Source organism: Leucopleurus acutus (genome assembly GCF_964270905.1).
Source record: "Leucopleurus acutus genome assembly, chromosome: 4".
NCBI classification, from domain to species: Eukaryota; Metazoa; Chordata; class Mammalia; order Artiodactyla; family Delphinidae; genus Leucopleurus; species Leucopleurus acutus.
In genome coordinates, this window is record NC_139146.1 from 68,050,876 (window position 1) to 68,068,540 (window position 17,665).

Genomic DNA, 17,665 nt, shown 5'->3' on the forward strand with positions numbered 1-17,665 from the left:
TCAGGTAATTTTTTTTATTATCCAGGCTGAGATCCTACTTCCTATATTGTTCCTCATTGATACCTTGCACTGAAATGATGTCATTAAAATTACTAGTCTCATTTCTCCTATACACACATTAGTACATAAAAGAATTCCCATAAAGGGATTTATACAATGATGTCTTTGTAGAAATGAGATGTGTGTGACTATGAATATATTTGCAGGCATTTTAATAAAAATTATTGTCTTTTTGAGATGTTCTTCTTGAAGTTAATTGAGGCACAGGGTGTGCAGAATATAGTGCATGGCCTGCTGTTTACTAGCAGGAAGAGGCTAGATAGCTGAAAACCAAATTTCCTGATTCCACTGAGATGGGCTTCTGGATGTAACCCGTGTTGCATGAATCAGCTGTCCTCCTACAGACTTTCATTCAGAATTCAGAGGAGGCAGGGAGCATGATGGTTTTGCAGGGGAAGTCCTCTGTGGCTACGCTGGTCGATTCTTATTCTGAGTCCCCTGTTTGTGACAAAGGCAGCAGCCCCATCAGGGGCCAGTTCTCCAGACTGCTTTAACATCCTCCTTCCTAGGGTCTATTTCTTCATTCCTTCCTATGATTCTATGAGATATGTACATCCTTAATAAATCCCTTTCCGCTTAAACTAACTAGAGTTCGTTTGGTTTTATGCAGCTAATGAATACAACTTAGACTAGAGAATGTGGCTCTTGCTGTGATAACAAACCTAAAGTAGGGCACTGGTTGAATGTAGCAGGGAAGCAGTCCAGTGGTTGGCCACAGGATAAGGATGTCATAGATGAAAACACAGACAACAATTATTATGTGACAGTGACCATATGGTCAAATTATGATCCTTAGAAGGTAGACATATGCCAACTACCTTAGAAGGTAGACATATGCCAACTAAAGCTATAGCATGAGATAAAATGCTAGGAAATTTCAAAATAGTAGTGTGTAGTGTTGGTTCCCTGCCTCTTTCAGCATCATCTTATAAGAAAGACCCACCTAGAAAACCTTCCAGAAGAGACAGAAAAGAGCACAGCTCCTCTAAAGGAGGCACTCTTTTCTCCCTTTTCCTGTAAGAGGAGTTGAAGGAGAGTCCTACAATTTGGAAACGTATGAAGTTGACAAATCCAGCTATTTCTATACCACAAACCAAGGCAGTTAAAAGTTGTAGCTGCATAATACCAAGTAACCTACCAAGGACTTAACGGGCTGTGTCAAAAGAGCACATAGTCTCTCCCTGGTCAAAGACCGAACAGTTTGAACATCCTAAATAATACATGCAATTGACTGAAATGCTGAAACATATAAAATATCCATGATTCCACAACTACACTTGAGAGAGACAGAGGCATTGAGAAAAGCAGCAGCAGCAGAGGGGAGGAAGAGGAGAAGAACAAAGATGATGACTGCCATAACAGGGAAGAAGGAAGGAAAGCACCAGAATACCAAACAATAGCAGCAACTTACCGAGTACCATTGGAAGTTACAAGGGAACCAACTCCTCACTGTCAAAACGGCAAGAAATAAGATTTATGCATTTGCCCTGTCTTTCCTCAATGAACTATATTTTAAGTAACTCATGAGAGAAAGTTCTTCATTACAAGACTCCATATAACAAATGTGAAAGAAATGATAAAATTGGAAAATCATGATTTTGCAACCCATAATGTAATATCTGCATCAGGCAATGGTCATCTATGATAAAACTATTAGGTAAACATTTGATGGGAACTTATAATGAAGAAATAGGACTGAGACCACTCACCTCTACCATTTAATTATTATAAAAATAGTCTTGCCCTCCAAAAAAGCAGCAGCAGAATCTAATCAAGGTTGACTTAATGTTCACTTACAGAAAATATAAGAACAAAGGAACAATTTAAATAACATCAGAAGAAAGAAAGCAGGCACAATCAGAACAACAGACCTTATTTCTGTAAACAAATTGATGTCACTACATGTAAAGAGATATAGACAAGGATAGAAAATTAGAATGAGAAATAGGCAGAGGAGGAACTATTCTACATTAAGAGAGAAGGCACATAAAAATAAAATAAACAATCGAGTTAAAAAAGAAACAACTATAAAAAATTTTTTGAGACAATCTTGGAAATAGGATTATGGATTATGGTTCAGATATTATACAAAATATTATCTGCCTTGTTAGAGTTGATAATGGAGGCTGGTTATATAAGAAAATAGCCATTTTTGTTTTAGATACTAAAATATGTAGGGGTGAAATAATATTTGGGGTTGGCTTTAAGATGCTTTAACAAAAAATTCAGAGATGAAGTGATATTTTGATTATTGTTGAATCTAGGAGATGAATACAGGGGAGGATTTTTTTTTAACAATCCTTTTGTTTTCATTATGTTGAAAATTTTCATAATATAAAAAGTTGTGTTTAAAAGGCAACATCAACAACAAAATCTAACTACAAAATTGCAGCCTTAGCAGGAGGTACTCTTTCACACAAGGGTGCCTGCCCCACTGACAAAGCTGGCACCATCCACGTAGACCATCAATTTAAGAGAGGGGGAAGCGAGTGATTCACAGAGGCCACAAAATAAAGAGTCTTCAGGCCTAAAAATGACACTACACAAGATTTTTGTTGCTCTTAATTCACGCATGAAACTGACCAGAAGTGCAGTACAATTCTGAAGAAATTCTTCTGCCAAAGAAACTGCAAGACTAGCCATCCATAGCCTAGGCTATTTAGCCCTAAAGCAACCCGCAAGGAAGGGATTTTTACTCAATGACAGAACCAAGTGCTGTCAGGTAGGTTTAACAAGGAATTTTTTCTGTTGCCAGTAAAGGGAGTCTCTGCTGTCTGCAAGGTGGGATTTGCTATAGACCTGTGGTGCTGTATGTTTCCTATTTTCCCATTTTTGGAACAAAATCTTTCACTGAAGTCATCCTGCTCCTATTTGACACTGTTTATTGAAAGCACTGAGGGCAAATAACTTACATATTAATATATGAACTCATAGGTGACCATTCCACAAGGAATCACATTTGGACCTCATACAGTGTACTGTACACCACCCTTAGGAGCCCTATTCTATGGTGTCTAGGAGTCATTCCGGGAAGCTCAGACCTCCCAAGTAATCTGTGAGCTATCGACATTATACTTAATAAGTGTTTTCCAGTCTAAATTATCTAGAATGGAATCTGTCGTCTGCAACTAAGACCTCTGAAAAATTCAGGGAGTTTTAAAACCATTGCCTTTCAAGCTTTTCCCAGATTTGTTACAAGATAAAGAGTTTGAAACGACTTTTGTACTTTACTAGAGCTGCCATAACAAAGTACCAGAAACTGGGTGGCTTAAACAACAAAAATGTATTACCTCACAGTTCTCACGGCTAGACATCCAAGGTCAAGGTGTTGGAAGGTTTGGTTCTCCCTGAGGGATATGAGAAAAAATCTGTTCCATGCTTCTCTCCTCACTTCTGTTGGTTTGCTGATAATCTTTAGCATTCCTTTTCTTGTAGATGCATCAGTGTGATCTCCACCTTCATGCTCACGTGGTGTTCTCTTGGTGTGCACGTGCATCTACATCTCTACGTCCAAAATTTCTCCTTTTTATAAGGACACCAGTCATATCGGATTAGGCCCACTCTCATGACCTCATTCTAAATTAATTACCTCTGTAAAGACCCTGTTTCCATATAAGGTCACATTCTGAATTACTGGGGGTTAGGGCATCAAAATATCTTTGGGGGGGGCACAATTTCAGTTCATAAAATATTGTGTACAGTTTAACAAAAGTTATAGCTATTAGTCTTTAGACCCTGGTGTTTGTACTAAAACTGTGAAGTAAATCTTTCATCCTTTTTTTTAGTTTTACCAAATACTGGGTAAAACTGAGCTTCACAGTATGAATGCTAAGTACCAAATTATAATAATGATAAATATGGCTTGATAGTGTCAGCTATAAAACATCTTGAAATGACTAAGTTTACTTTACAATCCAAACATGCTAACACAGAAAGTGAAAGCTGAAATATTTTAATGGTTCTTGCATGCCTTAGAAACACATCAGTCCAGCAGAGGAGATGTAAATGATTACACAAAGCTAGAGAAATTTCAATGCTGGACTTCCTAGCATATTTATTCATGGTTCCATTTTCCAGCAACATTAAGAATTGTTAACAAGTTCCATACTTCTTGCTACAGAGCAAATATATATCTTTTTACCACTGTCTGTGAAACATGCTAAATCAACCCATCACATGTCTGCTTAACTGAAATGAAAAGGAATACCTCATAACCACTTCAAATTCAAATTTAATCTCAATTATAGAATACCTATCAAAGGTAGCCAGCAGAAGTCTTCATTTTAATTTGACTTTAGGATTTCTTCATGGAGAATAGGCAACATCTATATAAGGAGTATAGCAAAATCTAGATTCCTGAATAGACTTCAAGAGATAAAATTTCTCAAAAAGGGAGTGAGGTATGATGTAGAAACCAGAAAAATTTTCATTTTCAATACTGAGTTTATATCTAAATAAGAAATTTCAACAAAAGGTCAAGATTAATAATAGTGTCACATTTTTCTAAAACAAACTGGTCATTATTCAACCACAATTCAGAGGGCAAAAGTTATTTAATTGCCAGCAGTGGTCATGGAGTCATACTGATGCTCTCCCTAAACACACTCATGTGTGCACATGCACACGCACACACGCACACACACACACACACACACACACACACACACACTCATGCCTAGATTCCTGTGGTCAGAAGTTAGAGATATAACTAACTAACTTTGGCCATTGGTCTTTAGCCATGAGTAGGACCATTACTCAAAGGCTCACAGTGGTGCATTGCACATCTACAATACACAACCTATTGTATTGCTATACACCTAGACCCAGTAAATGAAATCTAGAGTTAAGCAATGTACAAACTGCACATCTGTATGTCATGGTCCTGATCATGAAAGGCAGGAAATGTGTTCGCCATTGTTTACCACCACATCTTCATCACCTAACAGGCTGCTTTGTATATAATACTGATTATGAATGCATGAATAAATATAAATAAGCTAAATAAGACATATGACTCAGTAGTTTAAAATTAATCTAATCTGGATTTCTCTTAGTTTGGTAGTCTTTATATTTCTGAATGTTTCTTTAAACATCATTAAATTCTTTTCTATTTTGGTTTATCACAGGATACTGAGTATAGTTCCCTGTGCTATACATTAGGACGTTGTTGTTTATCCATTCTAAATGTAATAGTTTGCATCTACCAATCCCACCCCTATTGCTTTTATTTAAAAAAAAATTTTTTAACATCTTTATTGAAGTATAATTGCTTTACACTGTTGTGTTAGTTTCTGCTGTATAATAAAGTGAATCAGTTATACATTAAATAAGATAGTACATGAAAAGGTTTCACCCTAAATAAATGTTTTGTTAACATCAATATACTCAACACATTCTCTTTAAGAAATGACAATCTGACACACTAAAACAAGAACAATATCCTATTTTTATTCAGCACAGATTACTTGGAACATTCTACTTATGGAATTCCATGGAGGTAATATGAAAAAAAAAGATCAACTTCTACCATTTTCTACATGAAAAATGAAGCACAGAAAAGGAAAGTTAGCACAAAATAAAACAAATATGCGTACTAATGAAGGTTAAGATGATAGTCCGAAGACTTCTATTGCCAGCTCTTTCTTTTGTCTTCTAAAAGTCAGGATCAACTTTAGAAGATTCATTCCAAAAATCACAATGTAGATTAAACCAATAATTTGTAATCACCATGCTTGCTTCCTCCTGCCACTCACTATAAAGTTGCCACGGTAGCAACTTTTCCTTGACAAAAACAGAAGTCACTTTAGAATTATATGAATGAGTCCTTACCCTCTACCTGCAAAGAGATGCAGCCTTTGCCAACCAGAAGAAAGAGGTCAAAATATTGGAGAATTATCTCTGAATGGCTGCCAGCATCTCCCTTAGATCTCTATGCTTTCTTCAAATATCTGGACTTTTAGCAACTAAAAAACATACTCAAAATGTGTAGAGTAGTTTCAATAGGAGCTGATTGAGTTGAAAGCTAACATAGTTTTCCTAAAATTGTGGAGATAAGTATTTAATCCAAAACCTAGCCTGAAATTTTTTGGCCAAATGCCCAAACTCTAAGCAATGTTTGAGTCCCTGGCCCTGTGACAATGTGTTCTCTTGCATAAAACTGCTGAAAATCAAAGCTAAAAGCCTTCAACAGAAATATAAATATAGAATGTGATTAAGAGGTGCTCTGCCTCAATACACCCCATCGTTAGAAACAATAACTGCTGAATACCAGTATTCCTGTTAATTGTGTCAAAATTGACCAGTGACCAGCGCTAGACCTGGAAGAATGCATTTTTTTCCTAGACAATGAAGAACTAGAATAAACTTATTTTAATAATATGTTACAATTAATTTTATACTTAGTAGGTCAAGTTTTTTTAAATTTCACTAATGATAATGGGACCTTTTCAGAGCAATTCTGAATAGGTATTGCTATCAATTTCCTCAAAAAAAAACAAAAAGAAGAAATTTGGTACTATGAATTGATAATGTAGAGAAGTGGGAATATATAGATAGATAGATGTTTTGAGGATATTAAGTTAGTAAGTGACACTAACTGACATATATTGAGTTATTAATTTTTACCTGTCTGATAGTCTTCTAAGTGTTTTATATGGATTACGTCATTTAATCCTCATAATAAACCTACAAGATGAGTATTATTGTTTCCCTCACTCTTCCTTCAGGAGGGAGATTAAATTATTTTTCCAAGCTCTCAAAGCTAGAGCCAGAATTTTTCAAGGAATCTGACTAAAAAATAGAAAATCATTCATAGTGTTCAAGCTTTTTGCTTGTTGGGAGTGGGGACCAAGAGATTCTGGTATTGTCTCTTTCTAAGCACAGTATTCTTCTCCCTAGTCTCCTTGTATCAGAAATTAAACATGTCTAATTATACAAGATGAAAGGAAATGGCAATATACTGTGGATTCCATCTATGCTCAAAGGTTTTGTTATTATAACTGGTGCAAAAAATGGAACTAGCATAACTGAATGGTGAAATCACCATTCTGGTGAGCTGGAAATCAACACTACGTATATATTTTTATTCTTTTGTTGTATTTAACTCATATTCCCCCATGTAAGTAGGATTTAATAAGAGAATGATTAAAATATGGTAGAAATTATATTCCACGTTTACACTGCAACTGCTGAACAAGCATTGAACTAAGTTTAACTGGTGAATGAAGCTATGTGCTGTTATTACCAGCAAAGTTGATTTGTTTTAATGAACTACCTTGACACAAGGTTAATAAGTAAAATTGATATTGTAATATGGATCATGAAACAACAATACCTCTTAAGTGTATTTCAAGATACCTTTTAAAAACTAGGAGTAGAGATAACAAAATAGTTCACTGGATCCTCACATTTGCAAACACCTACCAGTACAGCCAGATACTTCCTGAACTTACGTTACACCACAGTAGGCCCTGACCATGTCTGGAGGCAGCAGTCACTACACATTCTAAGATGTTCTGAAAGGCAAGTGGTTGCAGGTAGACTGCAGCTCAGAGCATTTGCCTGACATCTTTCATACATTAAAAAAAAAAAAGGTCAGCTAAATTTTGATGCCTTGTACCTTCTACTCTACCAGTCATTTAAGTATAAATAAATAAATAATTGTGTGTGTGTCTCTGTGTGTATTTTTACCATCCTAACAACTTCATTTATAACATTATTTGAAGCTGTCCCGTGTTTTAGTTAACATTTCAGTTATTTTCATTCTTTATAGGTGCCTGTGCAACAGCCTCTCATGCCATTACTCTGTCTCTTGTTAATACACCAAATAACCCCTCTATAACATAATTCAATATTACATAAAGCTTACTGTGATCACCTTAAACGCAAGGTCTCTGTCATTCACATTGGCATGTCTTGTCCCAAGCTATAGCCTGGTAATTGCTCAATAGGTGCAATTTAAATTGAAGTGAAACTAAATCTCAACTCAATAACTACATTGGTACAACCAGCAAGATCGCTGGTTCATTTGTTAATTTATACTTTCATTCAAAAAAGAAATATTTACTGAGTTCTTAATGTGACAGTAGCCACTGCTCTGGGGGATGAAAAGACAAAAGTGAGACTCGGTGCCAACTCTCAAGGAGAAAGTAGGCCAGTGTGGAAGGTCAATATGAAAAGAGATAATTATATGATCCAGCAATCCCCCTTCTGGATATATATCCAAAGGAAATAAAAACAGGATGTCTAAAAGATATCTGTACTCCCATGTTTATTGCAGCATTATCCACAATAGCCAAGATATGGAAACAACCCAAGTGTCTGTCAGCGAATGAATGACTAAAGATGTGGTGTATATATACAATGGACTAATAGTCAGCCATAATAAAGAAGGAAGACGATGGATGGGCCATGGGGCAGTATGCTGGTGAAAAAAAAGTCAGACAGAGAAAGACAAATGCTGTATGATATCACTTATTAGTGGAATCTTAAAAAAAGCCGAACTCATAGAAACAGAGTAAAATGGTAGTTACCAGGGGGCTGAGCGGGGTGGAGAACATGAGATGTTGGTCAAAGGGTACAAACTTCCAGTTATCAGATAAATCAGTTCTGGGGATCTAACTCACCGCATTGAGATTATAGCCAAAAATACTGTACTATATTCTTGAAAGTTGCTAAGAGAATAGATCTTAAATGTTCCCACCATAAAAAAAGAACTAGTAATTATGTGAGGAGATGGAAGTGTTAGCTAACACTATAGTGGTAATCAAATTGCAATATACACGTGTATCAAATCAACATGTTAACTTACAAAATGTTATATGTCAATTATATCTCAATAAAGCTAGGAAAAAAATAGGATACAACAAGAAAAAAGAGAAAGATAGTTACATGCTTAGGAAATACAATGAAGGCCCTATACGTAGTGTACTAGGAAGAGACAGGGAAGTGTGGAAGCTAAATGCAGAAGGATTCCACAGCAAGAGGTCACTCAGTTACGACATGACTATGGTACCAGGGGTACACTAAAAAAACCAATGAGTTAAGAAAGAAACTTGTAAACAGTATAAACTCAGTATAAAATACTCATATATTTTGCTTTTGAAAGTGCAAAATACAACTAACCTTACAGGATAATTAGGTTTCATGGCTCCCTCGCAGAAACGAATGATGAGAAGTATACAGATGCTAGGCACAGGATACCTTAGATTCAAGTTAGCATCTGGAGGTTCACCATTACCCTTAGAACTTATAGTTAACTTACCTATGGGAGTGACTTTGAAAACCTGTGAATAAAGTTATTCTTATCTTTAGGTAAGTCTTTGCAAAACCTTTTAGAATCATCTCCATTAGAGAAGCTGCCAGCTTGTCTTGCAGGATTGTGGCTGCTAAGTGCTGACAATACCCTGAAGTTAATTCAAAAGAGGCTTTAAAAACGGTAAGTGTAATGAAACATAGATTGAAGGGTTACCTGAAACACTACTTTCCAATTACTTCAAATGTATAGATATACTTCCACAATACTTTAAGCCTTCAAAAACACCAAAAGCCAATAATTCCAACACCCAGGAGATATTTGATACTTTTTTGGACCTAATTATAGCAAGTATATAATTTAAAGGCATTAACCAATAGTTAGGGCCAATAAACTTTACGTAATTAACAAAATTGATTTCAACCAAAATACCTTCTTCATTTTGTCACCTTCTAAGAACATACATAAAACGTGTTATAGGTAAATGGTAAAATGAATTTTCTGCAGAAGATTACCTTAACATTGTTTAAAATCAGTCTATCAAACCTACAGATACTACTTGTTCCCCCAAAAGAGTGGTAAACTGAGTCAAATGGTTTATTTTCTTTAATTTTAAAAACATCCATTAATGTGGTAGCCTTAATCGTTAAAAGTTAACCCTTTCATCAAGTAAAGACATAAAACATATACAATTGACTCTTGAACAATGCAGGGGCTAGGGGGTGCCCACCCCTGCTCAGTAGAAAATCTGCTTATAACATTATAGTTGGTCCTTGTATTGGAGGTTCTGCATCCTCAGATTCAACCAACCTCAATACATATTATTCGAACAAAAATCTGCTTACAGATAGACCCTCGCAGTTGTTCAAGGGTCAACTGCATTTACTGTATTCTTAAGGAAATTTAAAATAGATTAAGAAAAATTAGATTCATTCATATACAGCTCACACTACCCATTTTTGCTTAAAGAGCTAAGTTCTAGGTACTCAGTAGACATTGAAATATATTTACAAAATTGATTGCATGAAACAGGGCTTACTTTTAAACATTCAAGAGTAAGGGCTTTGCAGTAAGGCAGAACTATTCTAGTTCCAGCTCAGCCGCATACCAGCTCTATGAACTAAGGATGTTAACTTAACCTCTCCAAATCATAGTTTTCTAACTGAAGTATTAGGGAACTAATGCCAAGCTAATGGAATGTTAAAAAAGTAAAAGTAATGGCTATAAAACATTTATCACAAATCTAGGTACATAGTAAATGTTCTTTGTATTACACATACTGTACTTTGAAAAAATCAACTATTTTCTAAGCTTACAGGGAAAATATTCAACACCAATATTTATTTATAATACTGTCTGTGGCAAAGGACATGTATTATACTTTTATCTAAGATGTCAATGAAAAAATTCAATGTCTTGTGGGAAACGTCACTAAATGTATAACTGCATTAAATGTATAAAGCAAAACAAAGTAAAGATGGCATATAAACCATCTACATAGTGTCACCATAACTTTCAAAAAGTATGTCTGTCATCTTCACAGGCTTAGAACAAAGACTGGAAGGAAATGAGTCAAGATTTTATTAGCATTTACTGGTGGCAATTTTTTTAAAATTTTACTTCTCTTTTATAAAATTCCTAAAACTGCACATATTACTTCCATTATCAAAAAAGGGCTGCATTTGAATAAGCTGACAATCATTTTCACATTTTAAACTAATTGACCCAATAACTCATAACAATAGAATAGATAATAATTGTTGCTAATTTCATACATATTATTTCTCTTTTTCCAAAGAGATTTTTTTTTCTTTTTAACTAAGGCACACAAACACACTCATTGTGAGTTCTTCTACTCTAAGCTACAAAAGAGAAAGAACTTGCCAAATGAGGCTTGGAGTGCCATTGTCTTTTTGCTTTATTATATGCTTAAGGATTGACCCACATAAAGCTGTAGAAAGGGTGGCAGAGAAAACTAAAGCCATAACATAATTTTAAAAGATCAAATTTAGAGACAGTACTATGCCAGACATAAAAGTTTAATGCCCTTAAACAGTAACCAATGCCATGGCATGGCTTCCAAACATTTTGCACTCCAAGGTTTTTGTCATTTTCTGTCTGCTTTATTACTGCAAATATTGTATTTGCATGAAATAAGAATCTTGGTGTTTTACAAAGTTATCTGTTCCCTGTCGATTCAAAAGTCATTCAGCCATGTGGTTGCAGAAGAAATTTTTCCATGATAATTATAAAAATGACTAGTAAGTCTCCAAGAAGAAAAGAACCAACTTTAAAAAAAAATAAGAAGGAACAAAGTTATTTTCCATAAAACAGTGTTTGTTGATAAAAGTAGAAGTATTTTTGGACTAGAAAATAATATATCATTTTAAAGGTATGCATCTAAATAGAATGACTTTTTAAAGACGTTTCTTAGAAAGCTTTTAATGCAACAGGCCTGCTAACATAGGATTGAATAGCTGTTTGAATATTTTCAATTCAGCTAGCTTTCTTCAACCAAACACAGTGAAATAAATCAGAATGTATTTGAAAGAGTGTATATAAAAATCCATTAAGACAGATTAGAATTCACCGTCCAGTTCAGTAATAGCATTAGGTCCTATATCGGGCATTCTCATACATCACAACAAAAAAGACTGTACCAAATTTAAGGAATATCAAATGCACCTAGAGAAATGTATACTTTCACACCACGTATTATTCAACCAACACAGAATGAAAAACTCAAAGCACTATAAGAGAAGAGCAGTGAATCAGTACTACCTTTCTGTAAACACACTGTTTATGAGAAATAAAGGATATATATAATGCTCATTTTAATTATGGGTAGTCTACATATCACATTCCAAGCAGATAGCTACTGTCTATGTAATACAATGCCAACACAAAATTCCTTTTTTCGTCTCTGAGATATTGCTAAAAAGAGCCACAATTACACTTAACAGACACCCCCCAAAAAACAGAAAACACAATAAATCACTGTTTTCCTTCAAGAAAGGACAATCCATCTTTAGTACTAGTAGAGTAATATGGAATTTAATAGTACTAGTATATGTTGCAGAGTCTAAAATCTTGATAAAACTATGAGTTATGACTGATAATAGATCAAAGTGTCCATGTAGCCAAATGAAGCTGATATTAAATCTTTAATAGCCTGTATATAACCTTGAGTATTAGAACCCAGTGATGTGGATACAAGTACTTAAGGAGATATGAATCTAGCTCAGAGTCTGTGAGAAAATACTGCCAAAGTTTCAACTCCTAATGGAGAGTATTAAAACACTTCTTGGCCCTGAATCAGAAAAAGGTTCTGTTGTAGTTGATCCAAAAGAACTAACTGGAGTGTGATTGGCAAACCTAGGTGACTCGAACTTGGCCTGAAAAATCCAAGTTCCAGGGAAGAATCTGGTTATTAAGTTGGTAGTTTCAAACTTCTGAAAGTTTATTATGCTATCATTTAATTGCAAAATAATTTTCTAATTAACTTTACAAGTAAATCAACTATACTTACTAAAAACAAAATTTAAATTTAATACTGACAAGAAAATGTCTTTACTATAATTGTAACAGCTAACATTTTCTAAGCTTTTATTATAGGTCAAGCACTGGTCCAAGCACTTTACATGTATTCTCAAATTCAATAAAATTCGTACTATAATAATCTCCATTGCACAGGTGAGGAAACTAAAATAATTTAGTCAAGATCACGCATTTGGCAAATAGCAGTGTCTGGGATTACTGAACCATTTGCCACTCTCCTCCCATCTCTACAGAAACTCAGGGGGAAGTTGGGTGCAAGGGCGGGGGGAGTGAAGAGCTGAAATTGATGTTCAAGTGTATAAACCAATTCTACACTTCTTAGAGCAGCTTCAAACTACTAAGTTCACCTTTAAAAGGTGTTAAAATGACTGATACGTTATACATTAAAAAAAAAGGTTTTGAAAGAATTGTGTCAAAGGAGAAATAAAAGATAATGAGGCGCTCTGCATCTGAACAGTGGACAAACAAGTTCATCTAATGATTTTGTTTTTATGAATAACACTGGTAGTCTTTTAAAAATAGAGATTGCTAAACAAGATAACTACACTGAATAGTTAACATTATTACCTTCACTAAATAGGATGGAAATACAGTGAATTTTCATTCACCAATTTAAATGGAATCCCATACAAAATAATTTGTGAAAATGTGCTGCAAGCTATACAAAACACAAAATAAATGTATATATAACAGTGTTCGAGATAAATTTTATATGACAAATAAAAAGCGGCAACCACATTTGGTTGGTCAACTGGAATACCACTTCAAAAGAACCATATTTAATCTGGAATTGTGTATTTTCCCCCACAGGATAATCAATGAAAAAGGCTTTGAGTTGCTTCCTTAGATTTCTGGGACTTTTATCAATGAATCTCAGAACTCATTTGTTATGTGAATACTCTGCAAGTCATTATTCATAATATAAATATTTTATTTTCTTTCACTTCCTCTAGCTCCAGAAGTGAAATATCCTGAATTCTAAGCATCTCTCAAATCATCTTATGACTTAAATTGGCTGAGTTTCCAACTTCAGTACACTATTTTATGAGCATTTTTCATAATTTAAAGACAACCTGTATTATTTCTTCATAATCAAAGTAACGGGCATTTTCAAGTCCGCAAGTTTCTAGGGGGAAAAGAAAGACCAAAACTGCAAAAGAATCCAAAATTCAAGAACCTTAACTGCAGAACACTTATGCTTACACCTTCTCTAACAAAAATCACTAACCACTAAAAATCACTAAAAGAAGTCAAAAGTTCATTTCCTCTCATCTTCTGAAATGCTTGGAAATATATCTATTATATAAATGACATAAATGTTTAAGGTCTGAAGTGTCAATAAAGGTCCCTTCCTTTGGGTGGCTTTTCTGACTATTGTGATCTTTTTACTGTGTAACAAATAATACTTTCATATAATTAAGAATAAAAAATCTTATTAGATTTTTTATTGAAATATAATTGATTTACATTATTGTGTTAGTTTCAGGTGCACAGAAAAGTGAATCAGTTATATATATATATATATATATATATATATTTCAGATTATTTTCCATTACAGGTTATTACAAGATATTGAATATAGTTGCCTGTGCTGTACAGTAAATCCTTGTTGCTTATCTACTTTATGTATAGTTATTTGTATCTGTTAATCCGAAACTCCTAATTTATTCCTCCCCCCTTTCCCCTTTGGTAACCATAACCTTTTTTTTCTATGTCTGTGAGTCTGTTTCTGTTTTGTATATAGATTCATTTGTATTATTTTTTAGATTCCACATACAAGTGACATAATATTTGTCTTTCTCTAAGAAAATTAGATTTTTATCTACCACTTCAATGGACACTTTCTTTGCTTCTCTGTTGAAATGGTTTTCTTAGGAAAACCAGCACTATTAAAAAAGACAATCTAACACTAAGTGTGCTGTGTTTTGTCACCCTTACCTCCAAGGTTACTAGAATACACAAACAATGAGCAACTTCCAATCAATCTCACGCCTGTGCAAAGAGAGGTCCTTTCCACTTCCCTAGTCAAAATAAAGTGCAAAAAATTGCCTGGATCCCAAACAGTTAGTGAATTACTTAATAAATAAATGCAATTAAAGCTGGGCTTATACATAGGCTGTCAGTGCTACTCTCCCTAACACTACAGGCAAGTTTTCAATCTTCTTGTGTCTTGAGAAAGAAAAAACATTTGCCAAATGATGTTCCTGCTCCCATCCCAGATGGCTTTCCATTTGTCCACATAGCTCTCTAGTTGCGGCCCTCCTCACTTTATAAACGTCACTGCGAATTGTCCCCGCCCCGGTTCCCCATCCCCCAAGCCTCAGTGCTAGTCGGTGGAGTTCTTGAACTTGACCCACAGAACCCGCCCCCGCCAAAGTGCACTACAAAAGGCATTGCGCCAGATGCTTTCCAATCCACTCCCTCGTTCTCTCAGTTCAGAAAATCACTACGTTTATTCCCCCTGGGAAAGTGGATTCAATCCCTCATTCGCACCGGAGGCGCCCAGAAAGGAAACACAATCACACACACGCGCGCGCGCACACACACAGGCGCATACACACCACTTCCCTTCCTCATGTCCAACTCTGACAGCACTCAGACCACCAAAGCCCGTTCCCTCCACCCTTCTCTGTTCAAAACCCCTAACAGTTACAGAAGACAACTGGCGCGAGAGAAATTTGAGGTTTTTATGGGTCAATGGAAACCTCTTTCCCCCCGGGCCCTTGAGGGGCTTTGGAGGCACAATCGCCACTTCTCTTGTTGCCCCTTTCCGCAACCACCCATAATTGAATGCTCCAGCGCCGACGCGCACCAACCGGAGGTAAACCCGGCGTGCGCCGCGGTACCTTGATGCCAACCCGCCCTCTGGAGGGACACCACTGGGACCCACATAAGTTGACCCCCGTGAGTCCCACGGAGACAGAGGGAAGGAAGGGGACCTACGCGCCCAGCCTTGTGCCCCTGTCTTTTCCCGGCCCTCGGTAGTAGAAGGGTGTCCAGAGGGTCCAAGAGCTGGGCGGGGCGAGAGGGCAAGATCAATAAAGTTAAGAAAGAGGACTGCTTGGGAATTGCGTGCTCCTGAGTTGCTGAGGAGAGGAGCCAAAAGGGAGATCGCAAGGCACGAAACCGTAAATCGTGTCTGCCGCGATAGGGGAGGCACACAACGACACCAGACGCGCTGGAACCCGCCGCGGGTCGGCGAGGGGGCGGGAGAACTGGGAAATTCGGAGACCACGAACTTACGGAAGAAGATGTACTCCGTGTAGCTGCTCCAGATCTTGTCTTCGCGGTACTGGTTGACGAAGGCGGCGGTGCCCGAGGAGTTACACGCCACCATGTGGAAGCCGGCCTCAGACAGGCGATCGAACGCCTGCTCCAAGTAGGTGAACTTGAGGTAGAAGCGGGACGTGTACTTCTCGGGCGGCCGGTCAGGGTCGCGGCTCTCGTTGAGCGTGTCTCCGAACACCTCCTTGGCCAGCGCGATGCGTCCGCACACCATGATGCGCGCCACGCGCCGGAACTTGGCGTCCGCCTGGTTGTCACGCACCGTGGTGTAGGAGCCTCTGTAGCCGAGCGTGAGGAAGCCGGAGCGCTTGTCCGGTGCGCCGCCACCCCCGTGCGCTCCGGGACCCGAGGGCGCTGCGGCCGCCGCCCCCCGCAGCAGCGCCTCGCTGCTGCCCTGCGAGACGTTGTCCTCCAGGTCGCTCTGGCAGCCCTCGTCGTTGAGCGAGTTCTGCTTGATGACCTTGGGCGACAGCAGCTTGACCAGGTCGGTGAGCTGGAAGTACTCGGCCTCGCGCAGGAGCCGCTCCTTCTCGGGGAAGTGCTCCGGCAGCGCGAGCTGCTTGTCCCGCAGATAATCCAGCACGTATCTGAAGAGGAAGCCGTCCCGGTCGATGAAGAAGCGCGCCCGGCTGTCCCTGGGCAGCTCGCCCCGGCGTCGGGCGCCGCCCCGGGGGCTAGAGGGCGAGAACATACTGGCGAGAGTGCTATCCGGGACGCTCAGCAGCGTCGAGTGCTTGGTCACATAGACCTGGCCCCCTACGTTCAGCTCCACCACCTCGGGAAAGGGCGAGGGCGCGCAGGGCCCCGGGGCGGCGGCTGCCGACGCGCCGGGCGAGCTAGACGAGGAGACCATCTCGCTAATGGGCAGGATGGTGCCGCCGCCGCTGCCCGTGTCCTTCAAAGCCATGGTCCCCCCCCGCCGCTGGCCAAGTGACCCTGGAGAGCAGCACTTTCTCCTTCCCGAAACCCGCGCCTTGCACCCCCAGTGGCGTGCCCCTGATGCGCCCTCGGGCCGGGCGGCACGTTTCTCCGGCCCAGGAGGCCCGCTTCAGGGCTCGGGGCAGCGGCGGCGGCGCCCGGGCTCCATCGGGGGAGCGATGTGCAGGAGAGGAGCTCTGCGGACGCCGCGGCGGCGGCGGCGGCGGCGGCGCGAGGAGGAGCGGCTGCTCCTTTGGGGGCGACGGCGGGGAAGTGTGAGAGACTTGCGAGAGGCTCTTAAGCTGCCGCTCGGCTCTCCGCGGGGAGGGCGGGAGGAGGGGCGGGAGCAAAGAAAACTCGCCGCCCCAGCAGCTTGCGAGCGCGCCGCGAGCCCCGAGCGCGGACTGTGGCGCAAACTACTCCTCGTAGCCGGGGAGGCGGCGCTGACGTCAAGCCCGGGACTGAGACCCGAGCCACAGCTGTCATTTAAAGAGATAGGTGCCAGCCTCCGGCTGCGGGGCTCCGACGCTGGGGGAAGGACCGAGGGCCGAGCCTGGAGGTGATGCTACTTGACAGCGAGCGTGGAGATG

At 38.8% G+C, this 17,665-nt stretch overlaps 1 protein-coding gene across 1 annotated transcript in view; it reads right to left on the reverse strand.

Annotated features, from left to right (window-relative positions):
- The window catches only part of KCTD8 (potassium channel tetramerization domain containing 8), a gene marked incomplete at both ends in the record, with an annotated part of 248,532 nt that extends 231,468 nt beyond the window's left edge, over window positions 1–17,064 (reverse strand). Inside the window, one exon of the mRNA XM_082838554.1 lies at window positions 16,116–17,064. Within this exon, the coding sequence (XP_082694680.1) occupies window positions 16,116–17,064 (949 nt within the window). The remainder of the gene's footprint in view (window positions 1–16,115) is intronic.
- Window positions 17,065–17,665: the final 601 nt, after the last annotated feature.